This window comes from Cryptomeria japonica, chromosome 3 (genome assembly GCF_030272615.1).
Source record: "Cryptomeria japonica chromosome 3, Sugi_1.0, whole genome shotgun sequence".
Taxonomy (NCBI): Eukaryota; Viridiplantae; Streptophyta; class Pinopsida; order Cupressales; family Cupressaceae; genus Cryptomeria; species Cryptomeria japonica.
This window is the reverse complement of record NC_081407.1, coordinates 20709049-20723780: the sequence shown is the minus strand read 5'-3', so window position 1 is coordinate 20723780 and position 14732 is coordinate 20709049. Positions and strand designations below refer to the sequence as shown.

Genomic DNA, 14732 nt, shown 5'->3' with positions numbered 1-14732 from the left:
TCAATTGTGGATGAGGCATCAGATAAGGAGCATGACAGGTGAAGAGTAGCAAACATGATGACTTTGTCTTCCAACAAGCCTTAGAGATAAGTGCATGTCCAACTTCTATACTAGGCATGAATTGTACACTTGTTAGATCCAACAAAAGTAGAAAGTGTCAACTTTTCCAAAACATGTTAAAGCTCTCTTTGATATATTTCAGGCCTAGGTTCAAGTCTTGGGCAATTTCTTGTTTTATTAGAATTAATGAAATTTGTAAGAGACATTTTGGACTGAATCTTTGCTGGAAGAGCTTTGTATTCAGCCTAAAAAGCAGTAATGTCATTCATCACAAGAGTCTGAACTTCCACCTTCATAACTTCTCCCTCCAAAGAAAAGTAGGTTGGAATGGTCTACCAGCAAAACCAATAACAATTCTCTAAATGTTGTTATCATTATTGTTAACTCCTGATGAGCTCCTTTCACCATTTTGATTTTTAGATACATTCATATCATTCTACTTTGTATGAATTATTTGAACCAAGATATCTAGAAGGTGATCTTGTCCTTGTACAAGTTTGTTGTGCGATGCTTCAACTGAATCATCTTCTACCATAGCTATCTTCTCTCTTTAAGCTACAATCTCTAAATTCTGTTGTTCTAGCCCTTCCCTTGGCTATCTGTACCCTTCTTTATCTCTTTGGTAAGAACTAATAACGGTACTTTTTGTCACTAATAAGAGCAATTAATTTCAACAATCCAATTTACAATCAATGCCGAATTGACAGATAATGAAAATGCAACTGTTTGCAGATATGCCATCTAATCTTTTGTACAATACAAGTGCAGCAAATAAGTAAATCTGGCTGTATAGTCAATTGATGTTTCCCAGAAATGATCAGTTTTGTTGTTGCACAGTGGCTGATTCACCTTTGAAAATCACCTAGAATTATGCTACAGCAATTAATAATGACCAGATTTCTTGATAAACCTTCAACAAATACCCTTAGAATTAGCATGGAACACTGTAGCACATGTGTGGAACACTGTAGTCTGTACTAGCTGCTCAAAACACCAAAGCAGAACACTGTAGCTGCTGCTAAAATAATAGATATTCCCTTCCAAACTAAAAGCTATACTGAAACAAAAATCTCTAAAATCAACACACCAAACATCAATCAAAACTAGAAATACAGTGCATATCAGCTCATAGGTAATCCCTAGATGGAATTACTCCTTTGGAATAGAGGTTTTTCAACCTCAATTCCATTTGCCAGTAGAGATTTAACCTAGGGCAAACAATGAACACAAAGGCTCTATTTTGGAGACAAGGGTTTCATAAATAAAATGGCATAAGATGCAAATGAGTTGCCACTCTCTTTTTATAGACTCCCAGGAAAATAAAATAAAAGTACACTTTTCTCTCCCAAAACTTTATTTAGATTTACTTTTGTAACTCTACCCAAAATAATAAAATATCACTAAGAGCTACATAAGGCTTTATTTACCCCATTTAGGTTGCCTGAAAAATCACAAAAATAATACTATGACCAACTTAATAATTATTTATTCAAATATTTCTCTAACGCAACCCATTGCCTTATGGGAAATTAGAAAGTAGGCCAAGAGGCCATATCACAAACACAAACACAAACACAAACACTGTAGCACATGTACGAAACACCATAACAAGCATACAGAACACTGTAGTAGCTGCTCAAAACAATGTGACAGTGGTGCAGAACACTGTAGATGCTGCTAAAATGATAGATATTCCCCTCCAAACTAAAAAATATATGGAAACTTAATAAAAAAACTCTAAAAACGACACACCAAACATCAATTTGAAACTGGCAATACAAAGCATATCAGCTCATAGGTAACCCGTAGATGGAATTACTCCTTTGGAATAGAGGTTTTTAATCTCAACTCCATTTTGCCAGTAGATTTTTTGTCCTCGGGCAAAGAATGAACATAATGGCTCTATCTTGGAGACAAGGGTTTGATAGAAAAAATGGCATAAGATGCAAATGAGTTGTCACTGCCTTTTTATAGACTCCCAGGGAAATAAAATAAAAGACACTTTTCTCTCCCAAACTTTATTTTAATTTACTTTTGTAATTCTACCGAAAATAATAAATATCACTAAGAGCTACATAAGGCTTTATTATACCCCATTTAGGCAGCGTGGAAAATAATAAAGTTGTCTTTTACAATGCACACAAAAATAATATTACAACCAACTTAATTATTATTTATCAAAAAAATTCTCTAACCCAACACATTAACCTACAGGAAATTAGAAAATAGGCCAAGGGACAATATGACAAACACTTACGGCCAAAAAGGGGACATGAAACAAAATAGTTGGCTCCACAAACTAAAAAATTATGACAAATTCATTTTATACTAATTAGTAATTACACTTCCCATTAGGTTTCCTACTACTTGTAAGATGTGCTCCATTCTTTCTTCTCTGTCTTGTCACAAGAAACAATTAATGGTGTGGACTCAACCTATTAAAATTTATTCTGAGAAAATAAAGAGACCTTGCAATCATCGCTGCCTGAGACAAGCATTGTAGGATCTGTGCGTGAAAAATCTACACTCCATGCCCGTTTTTCATGCTCCTCATACTCCATAATGCTCTGTAAAATGATGACCATTTCAGCCTTGTAAGATGTCATAAAAGACCTTAACATCCTTGAGAGAAGAATGTCTGGACTCTGCAGTTAATTCCGGGCATACAAATGTTCTTTTGCAATTAATACAATTTCAGCAGAAATGAGAACTTACCTGGCGTGTATTCACATCCCAGACAGTAACAATGCCTTCATGATCACTGCTTGCAATATGACTCTTGATGTACTTGTTCCAACTCAAGCAACTCAACCTTGACCGAGAGGACATCTCAACAACAGGACAGTGCACATCTGCAGGCTCATTTACAACCTAGGTACATGCAAGCAATCTGGCTATCAATACATTGAAGCTTTGATAAGAAGCATTTTTAAAAACTTGATAAATCTGCAGATTTTGCATTATCTCTACTGCAAATTATGTGCAAAGAACAAACTTACTGAAGCAAACTCAAATACTTTAATACGCCTGGAAACACCAGCAGTAGCAAATAATTCATCATCTCGATCAAATTCTATGCTGTAATAGGCAAAACCATATATAAGAAAATTCGCTGTCAAAACTTTAGCATCTGAAGAAAAAAATACACAGTTATTCTCAAAATATGAGATCTTTCAACAAAAAACATTCTAGAACATGAATATCATGAGTAGATGGTTCACCGCATCTAAATCATGATTTCATCCGAAAGGAAAGTAAATAGCATTGCCAAGACACATTTCCTACTCAATGGTACTGGAAGTCGAAGTATCACTTTGAATTATTTATTGTGGAAAAAAGCAGTCTGCATTGTAACTTAATAGGATAAAAAAGAAGAGAATCAAGAGCAGATTAGAAGATAGGGGAAAAAACTTCTCCATTAAACTTATGCAAGACTGGTAGCACCATTAAACCAATTTATCCAGTCTTCAAAGCAACAGAAATAGGGGTCAAAGGTTTGGTGTGGCATAAGGCAATTTATGCAAAACTCTTTAGGACTTGAGTGAAAATAGACAAATTATCAATTCAAAGTGAACCTCACATAGATATGCATTATTGAGGCTCTTTTTCTGATCCTGTTTCAGGTCTGGCCTGGATTCAACCAGAGTGCTGCCCTGGGAGCATGTGGTGGACCTTGTGATCCAAACTATTTCTTTTATCATCAGAGAGATATGCCACATAGAACAAGTAAAGAAGAATCCAAAAATGAGCTTAGGAGGAAGAAATTGTGTTTCTCTTGCAAGGAGCCATGGGTGAATAGTCACAGATGTCTTGGCTAAGGATAGGTACATTACATAGAGATGATATCAAATGAAGAACAAAAAACAAAAGATCTTGAAACTGAGTTTGAAGAGAGGGAAGTAGAACTTGAAAGAAAGGAAGAAAGGGCTTCAAGAGGCACCCTTGCCATAGTTTCCGGTGTTCCCAACTATCATCCTTTCAGAGTTCACGAAATCCTACATTGGCAGAAAATCACAGTACTGAATATTCTTTGAAATGCTCAACAGGAAAGACTATCTTAGAATAGCAATAGTAATGCCCAAGTCACCACTGCCATAACAGCAGGCAGAGGTCAAAGAAGAGCACAGGCTGCACCAGCAAAGTTAATCCAAAATTAGGAGATACTGGGTAAACATAAAGGTTTAAACGAATAATATCCAAATCTAGTTCCTGCAACAGCAAAAGAGAACCAAAAAAAAGAAAAAAGGCAACCTAGAGGGAAAAATCAACACCAAAACTGAGCAAACAAAAATTATCAGCAGGTTTGTGTAATGTCCTCATTTTCATGAGCATCAGAGTTCGAGGGATTAGCCTATTATTTGGACTCTCGTAGGCTAATATGTTTGGATAGAGAGTCTTAGTGGCAGTTAATGGAGATTGTTGTCACTCCATGTCTTCAGTTCAGTCTCAATTTCAGTTCCAGGCCTTTGTATATCAGTGTTTGAGCTTAGTTTAGGAACTTACTATTTATAGTAAGTCAATCTAGCAGTGAAGCTATTTTTAGTCAGGGCACCTGGACACATGGGGGTTATACAATGTTGACCCCAGCTTCAGAGGGCTCATCAAAAGACTAAATATTGAGGGAGATATTAATATTTTAGTGGTTAAGTTATTTAATTAACTTATATGGATATTATATAAATTAAAAAGCCACTTAAATATTATAAAGTAACTTTAAAAATCACTTAAATGAAAAGTTCGCCCAAATTCATTTTATAACTATGTAAAGTAATTAAAATACATTTAATTTATTTTAAAAGGCAATTGGGTGTACTTTCTTGGAATTCGTGCCATTTGGGGTTATAAGGGAAAAAAGTGATTCAACCTCAATTCATTATTGATTATTTGAAATTGCTTGGTTTTGCTTTGCAGATTTTTTGAGACAAGGGTTTCAAAGGGTTTGCTATTGAAGAACGAAAATTCTTCATGGATCTGTGATTTTGAGGCTGTGAAAGATCAGCTAAATTATTGCAACTGAGAGGGCTTCATTTAGAGGTCTTATTGTGCTTCATCGAAGGCTATTTTCTTTAGTTATTTGCAGATTTTTCAATAAGGAAATGGCATTCAAGTTTAGTTGCCCCAATTAGCAGCATCTTTCATTTCAATAAGCAGTCGCACAAGTTCCTATTGCTGGCCGTACAAGTCTTGCTTGGCACGTGGGGTCCACAAAAGGGCGTTTTGTCTAGGAGGCTGAAACGCCTTCCTGTTTTGCAATTTGGTTGCACCATTCCCAATGCCCAGCATATTTAGGTGGTTTCATTTCATTTCTGGCCAGGAGAAATTGTATTCTGGACTTGTACACCTATTTTGGTCAGTTTCCCCATCTTGGCTGGCAAACTCTAGAATTCTTTATTTAAAATAAGTTGAGGACCTAAGAGTGTGCAATTAACATTAGATTTATTTGTAGCAGTTTCCTAATTCATAATATAGTTACAGTTGCTCTCAATTTCGCATCTATTCAGTTTTATGTGCAATTCTTGCCTGTCAAAGTTGTTATTTTTATTTGAAAATTATCCAAAACCTTTGAAAAAACACAAAAACAAATCAGCAATAGCATTTTAGGAAAGTTAGAACCAGCAGGGTTCTTACAGTTTGTAAGGAAAGCCCAGATGCGAACATTAGGTGCCAATTTTGCAATTTATGGGTGACAATCCTATTTGAGATTGAGATCTACAAACAAGCACAAATAAATCTCTTTTCTCAAGACAATATTCAAGTTGATTGCAGGCACACATATTTCCACTTCAAGCTTCTCTAAATCAAAGTAGCTTGAGAGCAAGAATCAAAGAGAGCATCTAAGTTTATCTTCTTACCCTGAATTTTGATATGAAAAAATTTGTTATGTTAACCTTCGCCATGTGTTTCATTGCTACCTAAACAAACATTTCTGTAAAGGTGTTTAGAGAATAGATAGGCTTCAGCTATTTGAAGACCATGGACATTTTCAATTTAGTCTTCATCATTTTATCAAATCTAAAAAGTAAGAAACCCTACCATTGAGTTATACTAATCAACATCGCAAACAGTCAGAAGTTCAGCAATGTGTTGAAATTAGAGCTTTCCAAATGAAAAGATATGTATGCCAAAATAATATAATACATGTCAGCTAGGAGATATTAACAATCATGTTCATTAGCAGACAACCCTTCATGCAAAAGTGCATGGTCATACCCATTACCAATCTATTATTTATTAATAATTTTATACCAATTATTGACGTCATAATTCTCCAACTAATTATTATCCCGTGATTATAGCAATAACTTAAGCACATGACACACTATGAGCAGTGAGCCCACAGCAAATCTCGCTCACCTTGATAGAATATCTATATTGTTGAATAGATCTCCATTTCGAAGTTCTGCAATGACCTGCAAACAACTACAAAATACAAATAGAGAATATAATCAACTATGGATGAGAATAATATATAATAGTAAATGTACCAAGACAATAAATAGTTACAGAAACACTTGTATATATATACTCAAGTAAAATTAAAGCCAAAGATTAATTCATAGTGAAAAAAATATTAAATGAAAAACCTGTAACGGGTAAATGTTGTGAGAACAGACTGGAATTCCTCAAGGCCTGCATGATAACCTTCTCTGACAATACTACTCCCATCTTTTTCTTTTTGAAAACCACTATCCAATTGTTTTTGCAAGGAGCAAGTAACATGTCGTCTTTTTTGCAAGTAGCATTGTTGTAAATCTTCAAACTGTTGGGGAAACACATAAGACAATTTAAAAGGAAGTTAAACCTCTTAAGCATTACATGATTGATGATTGAACTGAACCATTTTATTTTATACTAAATTCATGCCACCTTTGACACACCTTTCCACAAGCATACCAAATTCTAGGTAAAATTGTGTGTTTCTTCCTATAAAAATTTTGCAATCATCCAAAATTTTAAATAGTTCCACAAATTATACCATCACCCTTTCCTAACTTATTATGGTGATCTTCCTAATTGTGGGATTACCTTCCTGTTGAACACCTCTGTATGGAGAAAGTAAAGATGTTGTAGATTAATTCCCAACAATTGAAAATGCTTCAAAACATACTTATATGAAATGATTGATTAAGAATCACATGAAATGAATAAGCTTATCATATGATTTTCCACTGGTGCCAAAAATAGTTTAAGAAAATTGATAAATTAAAGAAGAAAAAAATGACAACTATTGAGAACTATCTCAAGAGCAAAGATAAAGCATGACCCACACCTGATGAAGATTAAAAAAACACAAAAAACAGCAAAAAACTGATGCTTTCATTGTAATGAAATGACCCATAATGTAAGCTACCTGTGCAAATACTCGTCTCTTCCTTGCAATTGTCACTCCTGATGGAATGGGCAAAACCTGAGAATCAGATCCACATAAAGAACTTCTCTTTGGCCTGTCCTGAGAACTAGATTGCACGTTGATTTCAGAACTTTTCAGTTGTAATTTCCCTGACGTAAGACTACCATGCCCACTATGAAAGGAAGCTGCAGAAATAATATTGGCATTATCAGGTGCAGGATGACCTAGTGAAGTGGCTGTTGAGTTGTCTAAAATCATACGCAATTTCATGGTGTATCGTTCTCTGGCTCTGGATAGCTCCAACCTTCGTTTCTCCACAATGGATATATCCTCCTTAATATACTGCAAATCTGCTTGTATCTATGAAAAAACAAAATTATGTTTGTTATAATTAATTTGGATGAAAATTAAATATTTTACTCAATATACTAAACCATTGAACAACTCTTAATAAGGGACTTCTCGCAGATACAAACTTTAGTATCCAGAAAGAGAATCAGCATACAAAGAGAATTATAAAAGATAAAAATTACAACATATGTCAAAAACATAAGGTATGTGCTAGAAGTCCAGAAGCTATTAACAATCAATGCATGGTCAGATTTAGGAGCAACTATGAAAAAGATGATTGCAAGCGAAGCAATTTTTAAAGCATTGTGATTTCCATGTTACATAGTTTTCAAAGTAATTTTTTTGCATTGAAGTGTCTTCATTTTTTAATAATAAGACACTTTGGTCACTCCAAATAGCACAGATAGATCATTTTTCCACCCCATTAGAAGTAACAAATGCAAGGAATAGACAACAAATTGCACATGAAGCTTTCGTATCTTTAAGGACTCCCAACAGAACACATATTTTTCCTTTCACAACCCAATATGAATGGCAGTTGCAAGTAAAAGACAAATACTTGAATAGGTAACTTACATTACAATGAAAGAAGTCTTGCATACAACAACCAATTAAATTTACACTTATGCTTACAGTTTCTATTAGAAGAAAACAATAGAATGATATCTGTAAAATTTCAAATATCTATTCAATTTATGTTTGTTGAAAGGTGCACGCCCTTGGTCTCCTTGTGTTGTGCAGAGCAACGCTCAAATTTGTGACATGGCTTAACCGCCTCCTATGGATTCTATAAGTCTCGTAGTTGTATTAGGCATTAACAAGTCGATCTTTTGGTGCAACGGCAATTGCACTTGTAACAAGTGGTATCAGAGCTTGGTCAAAGGTTCAAACCCCTCGCTTGAGCTGGGGGGGGGGGTTTGTTGCAAGGTGTACGCCATTGGTCTCCTTGTGCTGTGGAGCGCAACGCTCGAGTTTGTGACATGGTTTAACCGCCTCTTGTGAACTCTACAAGTCTAGTGGTTGTATCGGGCATTAACAGGTCAATCTTTTGGTGCAACTGCAACCGCACTTGTAACAATGTTTAGTCACAATTAATAATTGCTTCTGCAGCCAAGCATTGTATTGTTTCCAGTTATTTGAAGCTAACGATCCCCTCAACACCGTATGCTCTCACCTTCCCACATTGGGCACTTGGTGATCAGAAAGTGGAAGGGTTGCTTTTCCAGCATGTTTCAGTTTATGCTTTCTAACCTTAACGGGTTATTTGTTTGTTGATGACTATTGTTGGCTTAAAAAACAAAAAAAATAACTGGGATATTACAGTGGTATCAGAGCTGGTTTTCCTGCCATCTTGTGAGTTTTAGTGGGTTCAGAAGTCTCCATGAGTGACAGAGACGTCAGATACTACAATGGAGAACATAAGAGACAACAGTTTCAGATTCCAATAGTGCCAGAAGAGGACACATTCTCAGAAGTACTGAGGAACAGAGGGAAGGATTTAGATTATTTAGTCACAGTTGATTCAATGGCAGACAAAACTACAAAACCTAATGAGGCACCTAATAAGAAAGCTAAGAGAGAATTCAATGCCATGATAGACATGATGTCCCTACTGCTGGCCAAACTGAACCAGAACGTTGTTGGGACCCCTAACCAACCCAACAATGGACCGGAAGCCAGCACGTCTAATGCTCCTGTAGGCAATGGAAGTGGGAGTAACAACAGGAGCAACAATGGAGGTTCAGCCCCAAGACCTTTACAACCTGTATTTCTGCCAAGAGAAGTACAGCAAGCTGAAACAGAAATACCTACAGCTGATGAAATAAGAAACAGCTACATGGAGTATGCTTCTGTCCCTGGTGAGATCCGAGATATCCTAACTCTGGATCAGTTTATGAATCAGAAAATGAAGAGAGGAAGGAGGAATGACTATAAGTTTTCTGCCCCAAGAGATTATCAGCAAGCTCTTGGAAGAGTGACCTTAGCACACTTTGATGGAAGCACTAAGAGCACAGCTAGAGCATGGGTGTAGAAGTTGGACAATTACTTGTCCTTGAGGCCTATGCCGGAAGAAGATGCCATCAAGTTTGCTACCTTGCACTTGGATGGAGTGGCCCACGAATGGTGGTACCATGGGTTGGTCACCCTTGGTCATAACTTAATCACCACTTATGCTGATTTCACCAACATGTTGATTGAGAGATTCGACACTTCGACACCAAGGATCCAGAGGTGAAGTTTAGAGAACTTGCACAACTCAAGCAGCAAGGTTCATTGGATACTTATGTAACTGAATTCCAAAATCTGTCGGTTATGGTAAGTAGCATCTCTGAGAAGCAGTTAGTTGTCCTTTTCACTGAAGGACTTGAGGAACCTTTGAAAGGTTGGGTTAAAGCATTTGATCCGCCCACCTTGGCAGAAGCTATTAAGAAATCTTGAAACATGGATTTGGCTGCCCCAAGGAATAAAATTCAGTCCAAGCCTTTTCCTTTAAAAAAGGATAAGAAGAAGTTCACAAATCAGACCAAGAGGTTCCCTCCGCGTATGGATGCTGAGCTCCGTCAAGAGCTCCGGAGGAAGAATCTTTGTTACTCTTGAAGAGAACCTTGGGCCCCCGGACATAAGTGTCATGGAAAGGGCAATTTGCATCAGATGGAGTGCTATTCTGCGGATGGATCAGATTCTGAAATTTCAGAACAGCAGACTGAAGTTGAGGACAGCGAGTATGAAGAGGCTCCTGAAGCGCCTAAATTTGGGTCAGAAGATAGAGGGGTGGTTGCTCAACTTTCGCGCATTCACAAAAACGAGTCCTTTAGAGTTCGGGGTGTGATTGGAGAGCATCGTGTCATTGCTCTCATTGACACAGGAGCAACACACAACTTCATCGATGAGAGGATTGTTGCTAAAAGGGGACTAGTGGCAGAGGAAGTTGAGGGCTTCAAAGTCATGGTAGCAAATGGCTCCACTATATCCTGCAACCGAATGATTTCTAACATGTCTCTAAAGTTGGGAAATCATGAAATCAGAGATGCTTTCTTTGTGGTGAGCATTGGTGGGACTGATGATGCAGTCCTCGGGATTCAATGGCTGAGATCTCTTGGTGAGATCACACTAAATTACAAACCATGGAGTTGAAATTCATATCTGAAGGGAAGAAGGTAGTACTGAGAGGAATGTCGCATGGTGGACTTAAAGTGATATCCTTGAAAAGGATGGAAAGGCTGATCCGCCATAATCAAGTGGAGTGGGCAGAAAAGTGTTTGATAATGCCTCAAATCCATTGGTAGAAAAGGGCAGCTATTCCTCAGACATTCAAGCAATGATCACGGATAGAAGTAAGATCATGGTCATGCCCTCAGAACCACAAAAAGAGAATCGGAACTATCCTAAAGACATTCAAGCTTTGATAACCAAGAGAAGCAAGGTGTTTGAAAACCCACCTCCTGGCAGACCCCCTGAGAGAGGTGCCAAACACATCATTGAGCTTGAACAAGGAGCTAAGCCAATTATGACTACTTCTTACCAATATCCTAAGAAGTAGAAGGATGAGATTGAGAAAGCAATTCAGGAATTGCTTGACATGGGTTACATACGGCCTAGCAAAAGCCCCTTTGCTTTGGCTGTTGTTTTGTTGAGAAAGAAGGATGGGACCATGCACATGTGCGTGGATTACAAAGCCCTGAATCAGAAAACCATCAAGAATCGATATCCTAATCCGAGAATTGATGAGCTCATTGACGAGCTATATGGTGCAATGTTCTTCTCCAAGATTGACCTCAGGTCAGGGTATCATCAGATTAGAATGAGAGCATCAGATGTCAAGAAGACCGCTTTCAGATGCTACTTTGGTGGGGAGTAAATTCATTGTTAAGACTGATCACAATAGTCTTAAACACTTCATGCATTAGAAAGATTTGAATGAAAGACAACACAAATGGGTAAGTAAGCTGCAGGCTTACGATTTCGATATTGAGTATGTTAAGGGTAAAAACAATGTTGTGGCAGATGCCTTATCCAGAAGACCCCAATTAAGGTCACTATGAGAGCTTACTGCTGATTGCAAAGAGTTGTTGCTTGCTGATTATGCCAAAAAATCAGTTTGCAACCAGCCTTATACAAGGTACTTTTCATGATGAAAGGTACAAATTGGTTAAGGCATTGATACTGTACAAGGGAAGAATCTTCATAGTGGCTGAATCTAAGTTAAAAGAGAGGATTTTGAAGACTTTCCATGACATCCCCCTCGCTGGTCACCAAGGTTATTTCAAAACATACAGGCAGATCTGAGAGAGATTTTCTTGGAAGGGACTTAAAAATGATGTTTTGAAGTACATTAAGGAGTGTCATACATGTCAGAAAAACAAAGATGAGCACACTCTGCCAGCTGGTTTGTTACAACCCTTGCCTATTCCTAGTCAAAAATGGGAAAGTATTTCCATGGATTTCATCACTGGGTTGCCTCGGGCTCAAGGGAAGTATAGTATCTATGTGGTGGTGGACAGACTCACAAAGTTTGCTCATTTCTTTGCCATTGCCAGTTCTTTTACAGCAGCTCAAGTTGCTGAAGTGTTCTTTCGGGAGGTGTTCAGATTACATGGGCTACCGAAGAACATTGTGAGTGATAGGGACAGCAAGTTCCTAAGTGCTTTCTGGCAAGAGATTTTCAGATTATGTGGTACTGTGCTCACTCCAAGCACCAGTTATCACCCCCAAACTGATGGGCAGACCGAGATAATCAATAAGTGGTTGGAAGGTTATCTTAGAAACTATGTCTCGGAGCAGCAGAATACATGGGTGAGATGGCTTCACCTAGGAGAGTATTGCTACAACTCCTCCTATCACATGTCCATCCGGATGTCACCATTTATGGCACTATATGGTTATGAAGCTCTTAGCTTTGCAGATTTGGTATTTGGTGATAGCAGGACCCCTCAAGCAAAGGATATGATGCAACAAAGTCAAGATATTCTGAGGATTCTGAGGGACAACCTCCAGCATGCACAGAATCAGCAGAAGTTGTATACTGATCAGCAGTGGATTGAGTGCACCTTTGAGGTGGGCGACATGGTTTACTTGAGGCTCCAGCCCTACAGACAGTCTACTCTCAAGAAGAGTGGGGTTGAGAAATTGAAGCCATGATTCTATGGGCCTTTTTAGAGTCAGCAGGAGGATTGGAGAAGTGGTGTATGAGTTGAAATTGCCGGCAAGCAGCAGGATCCATAATGTATTTCATGTGTCTCGCCTTAAGAAGGCCCTGGCGTATAATGTTGTTGCTTCAGCTGAGTTACCTCCACTTGATGAGGAGGAAGAGTTGGTTTTGCTTCCTGAAGCTATCCTTGATTTCAGGGAACGATCTTTGAGAAGAGTGATTAGGGAGTACTTGATCAAATGGAAAAATCTACCAGTAGAGGATGCTACGTGGGAAAATGAGGAGATTTTACTACATCCAGTCTTACAATTGCTTGAGGACAAGCAATTTTGGGGAGGGCGGACTGTAATGTCCCCTTCTCGTTGATGTCCTTTCAGTGGTCCATTAGCCTATTCCTGAGACCCGTAGGCTAGGTGGAATGAAGAATGAGGGTCAAGCATTGATGAGGCGAGAACTTACTATTTTTAGTAAGTCAGGGGTTGGCCATTTTGGTGATACTGTCCTACTAAGCTCTCCATGCTCTGTCACTAGGCGCGAAGATCATGCTTTTCTGAGCAGTAGTTCATGACTTACTATTTTTAGTAAGTGGCGGTATGGCATATTTCTATTTTTGGCAGTGGACAAGGTCCTGATCCTGCAGCAGTTCAGTAGTCTTCCTGGCTCAGCTTCATCCTGGTTTTGACAATAATCAATATTGGAGTCATAAGTGGCATAATTAAATATTACTTCCCTATCCTAAGGTTTAATATTTAATTAATTTGAGTAGTTTACTACTGATTTATTGACTTGGGAAATAGCGCCTAATATCTCCTAAGTGTTAGACGAATTTTATGTCTAGAAGGGGACGTCAAATTATTAATGGAGATATTATTTTATTGCATCTCAAGTGTTTGCTAAGTGAAAATCATGGTCCTTTCTATTTGGCGTGAGGTTTGACTTGAGGAATGGCGCCATCCTTAGGGTCCACGTGAGATGTGATGAAATGCAAATGGGAAAGTTGAATTTGAAGCATTTGCATTTGAATTTGGTGATGTGAGGTTATAAATAAGAGCCTTGGGCTCCCATTCTGGGCATCTTGAAAATTTGCATTGTTATGCAGCCGGATTGGCGTCAAAACTTTGAGGCTTCGGAGTGCGTCTCCCTAGTGCTTCTCGGTTTCGTACTTGAAACATAGTACCTAGCTGTGTTGTAATCTACCATATTCTCAGTGCATATCTTAGTCCATTTTGGTGTTTGGAGCGATTTTGGAATTTGTTGGTTTGCCTGTGGCTAAAGTGCATTTTTCATCATACCTCTCTCCTGGAGTGACTGACCGTTATGGGTATTGGCTCATTCATCCTTCCTAGTACTGGTGATATACACTGTAAGTTTGTGGCATCTTTGGTTGGGCTTTGAATTTATTCGACAAAATCGAAATTCCTTAGCTAGGCGTGGGTTTTGAAGTGCATTGGGATGCGTGCAAAATTAATAAGGGAGTTATGATAGCTTGTCTTTGGTTGGCTGTCATCGTAGCTAGTCTAGTGTGGGTTTGGGACTGATTTTGGATGTTTTGGATATGTATTGAAAGAGTTGTGAGCATTTTAGTGATTCCTTAGGCTACTGGTTTTGCAATTCCAGCCTACAAATTTGATGTTAGCAGAATTTCATGTTCTTATTTGGATATTCAGCATTACTCTCTTCTCATATCATCTTTATTATTGTAAGGTTAAGTAGTACTACTACTAAGCAATTCTAATTTGTAATTCTCACCCCGCTGAAAAGTGGAAAAGGTTGGCTTGCCGCCTATTATCAAGAAAATTGTAATTTCAGTCCTCCCACTGC

At 38.0% G+C, this 14732-nt stretch overlaps 1 protein-coding gene across 1 annotated transcript in view; it reads right to left on the bottom strand.

Annotated features, from left to right (window-relative positions):
• LOC131068616 (E3 ubiquitin-protein ligase COP1) overlaps positions 1–14732 on the bottom strand; it is a 188527-nt gene that overhangs the window by 44026 nt on the left and 129769 nt on the right. Inside the window, exons 4-9 of the mRNA XM_058003846.2 lie at positions 7412–7771; positions 6645–6820; positions 6415–6480; positions 3060–3138; positions 2776–2931; positions 2529–2627 (exon numbers count right to left, since the gene is read on the bottom strand). Of these exons, the coding sequence (XP_057859829.1) occupies positions 2529–2627; positions 2776–2931; positions 3060–3138; positions 6415–6480; positions 6645–6820; positions 7412–7771 (936 nt within the window). The remainder of the gene's footprint in view (positions 1–2528; positions 2628–2775; positions 2932–3059; positions 3139–6414; positions 6481–6644; positions 6821–7411; positions 7772–14732) is intronic.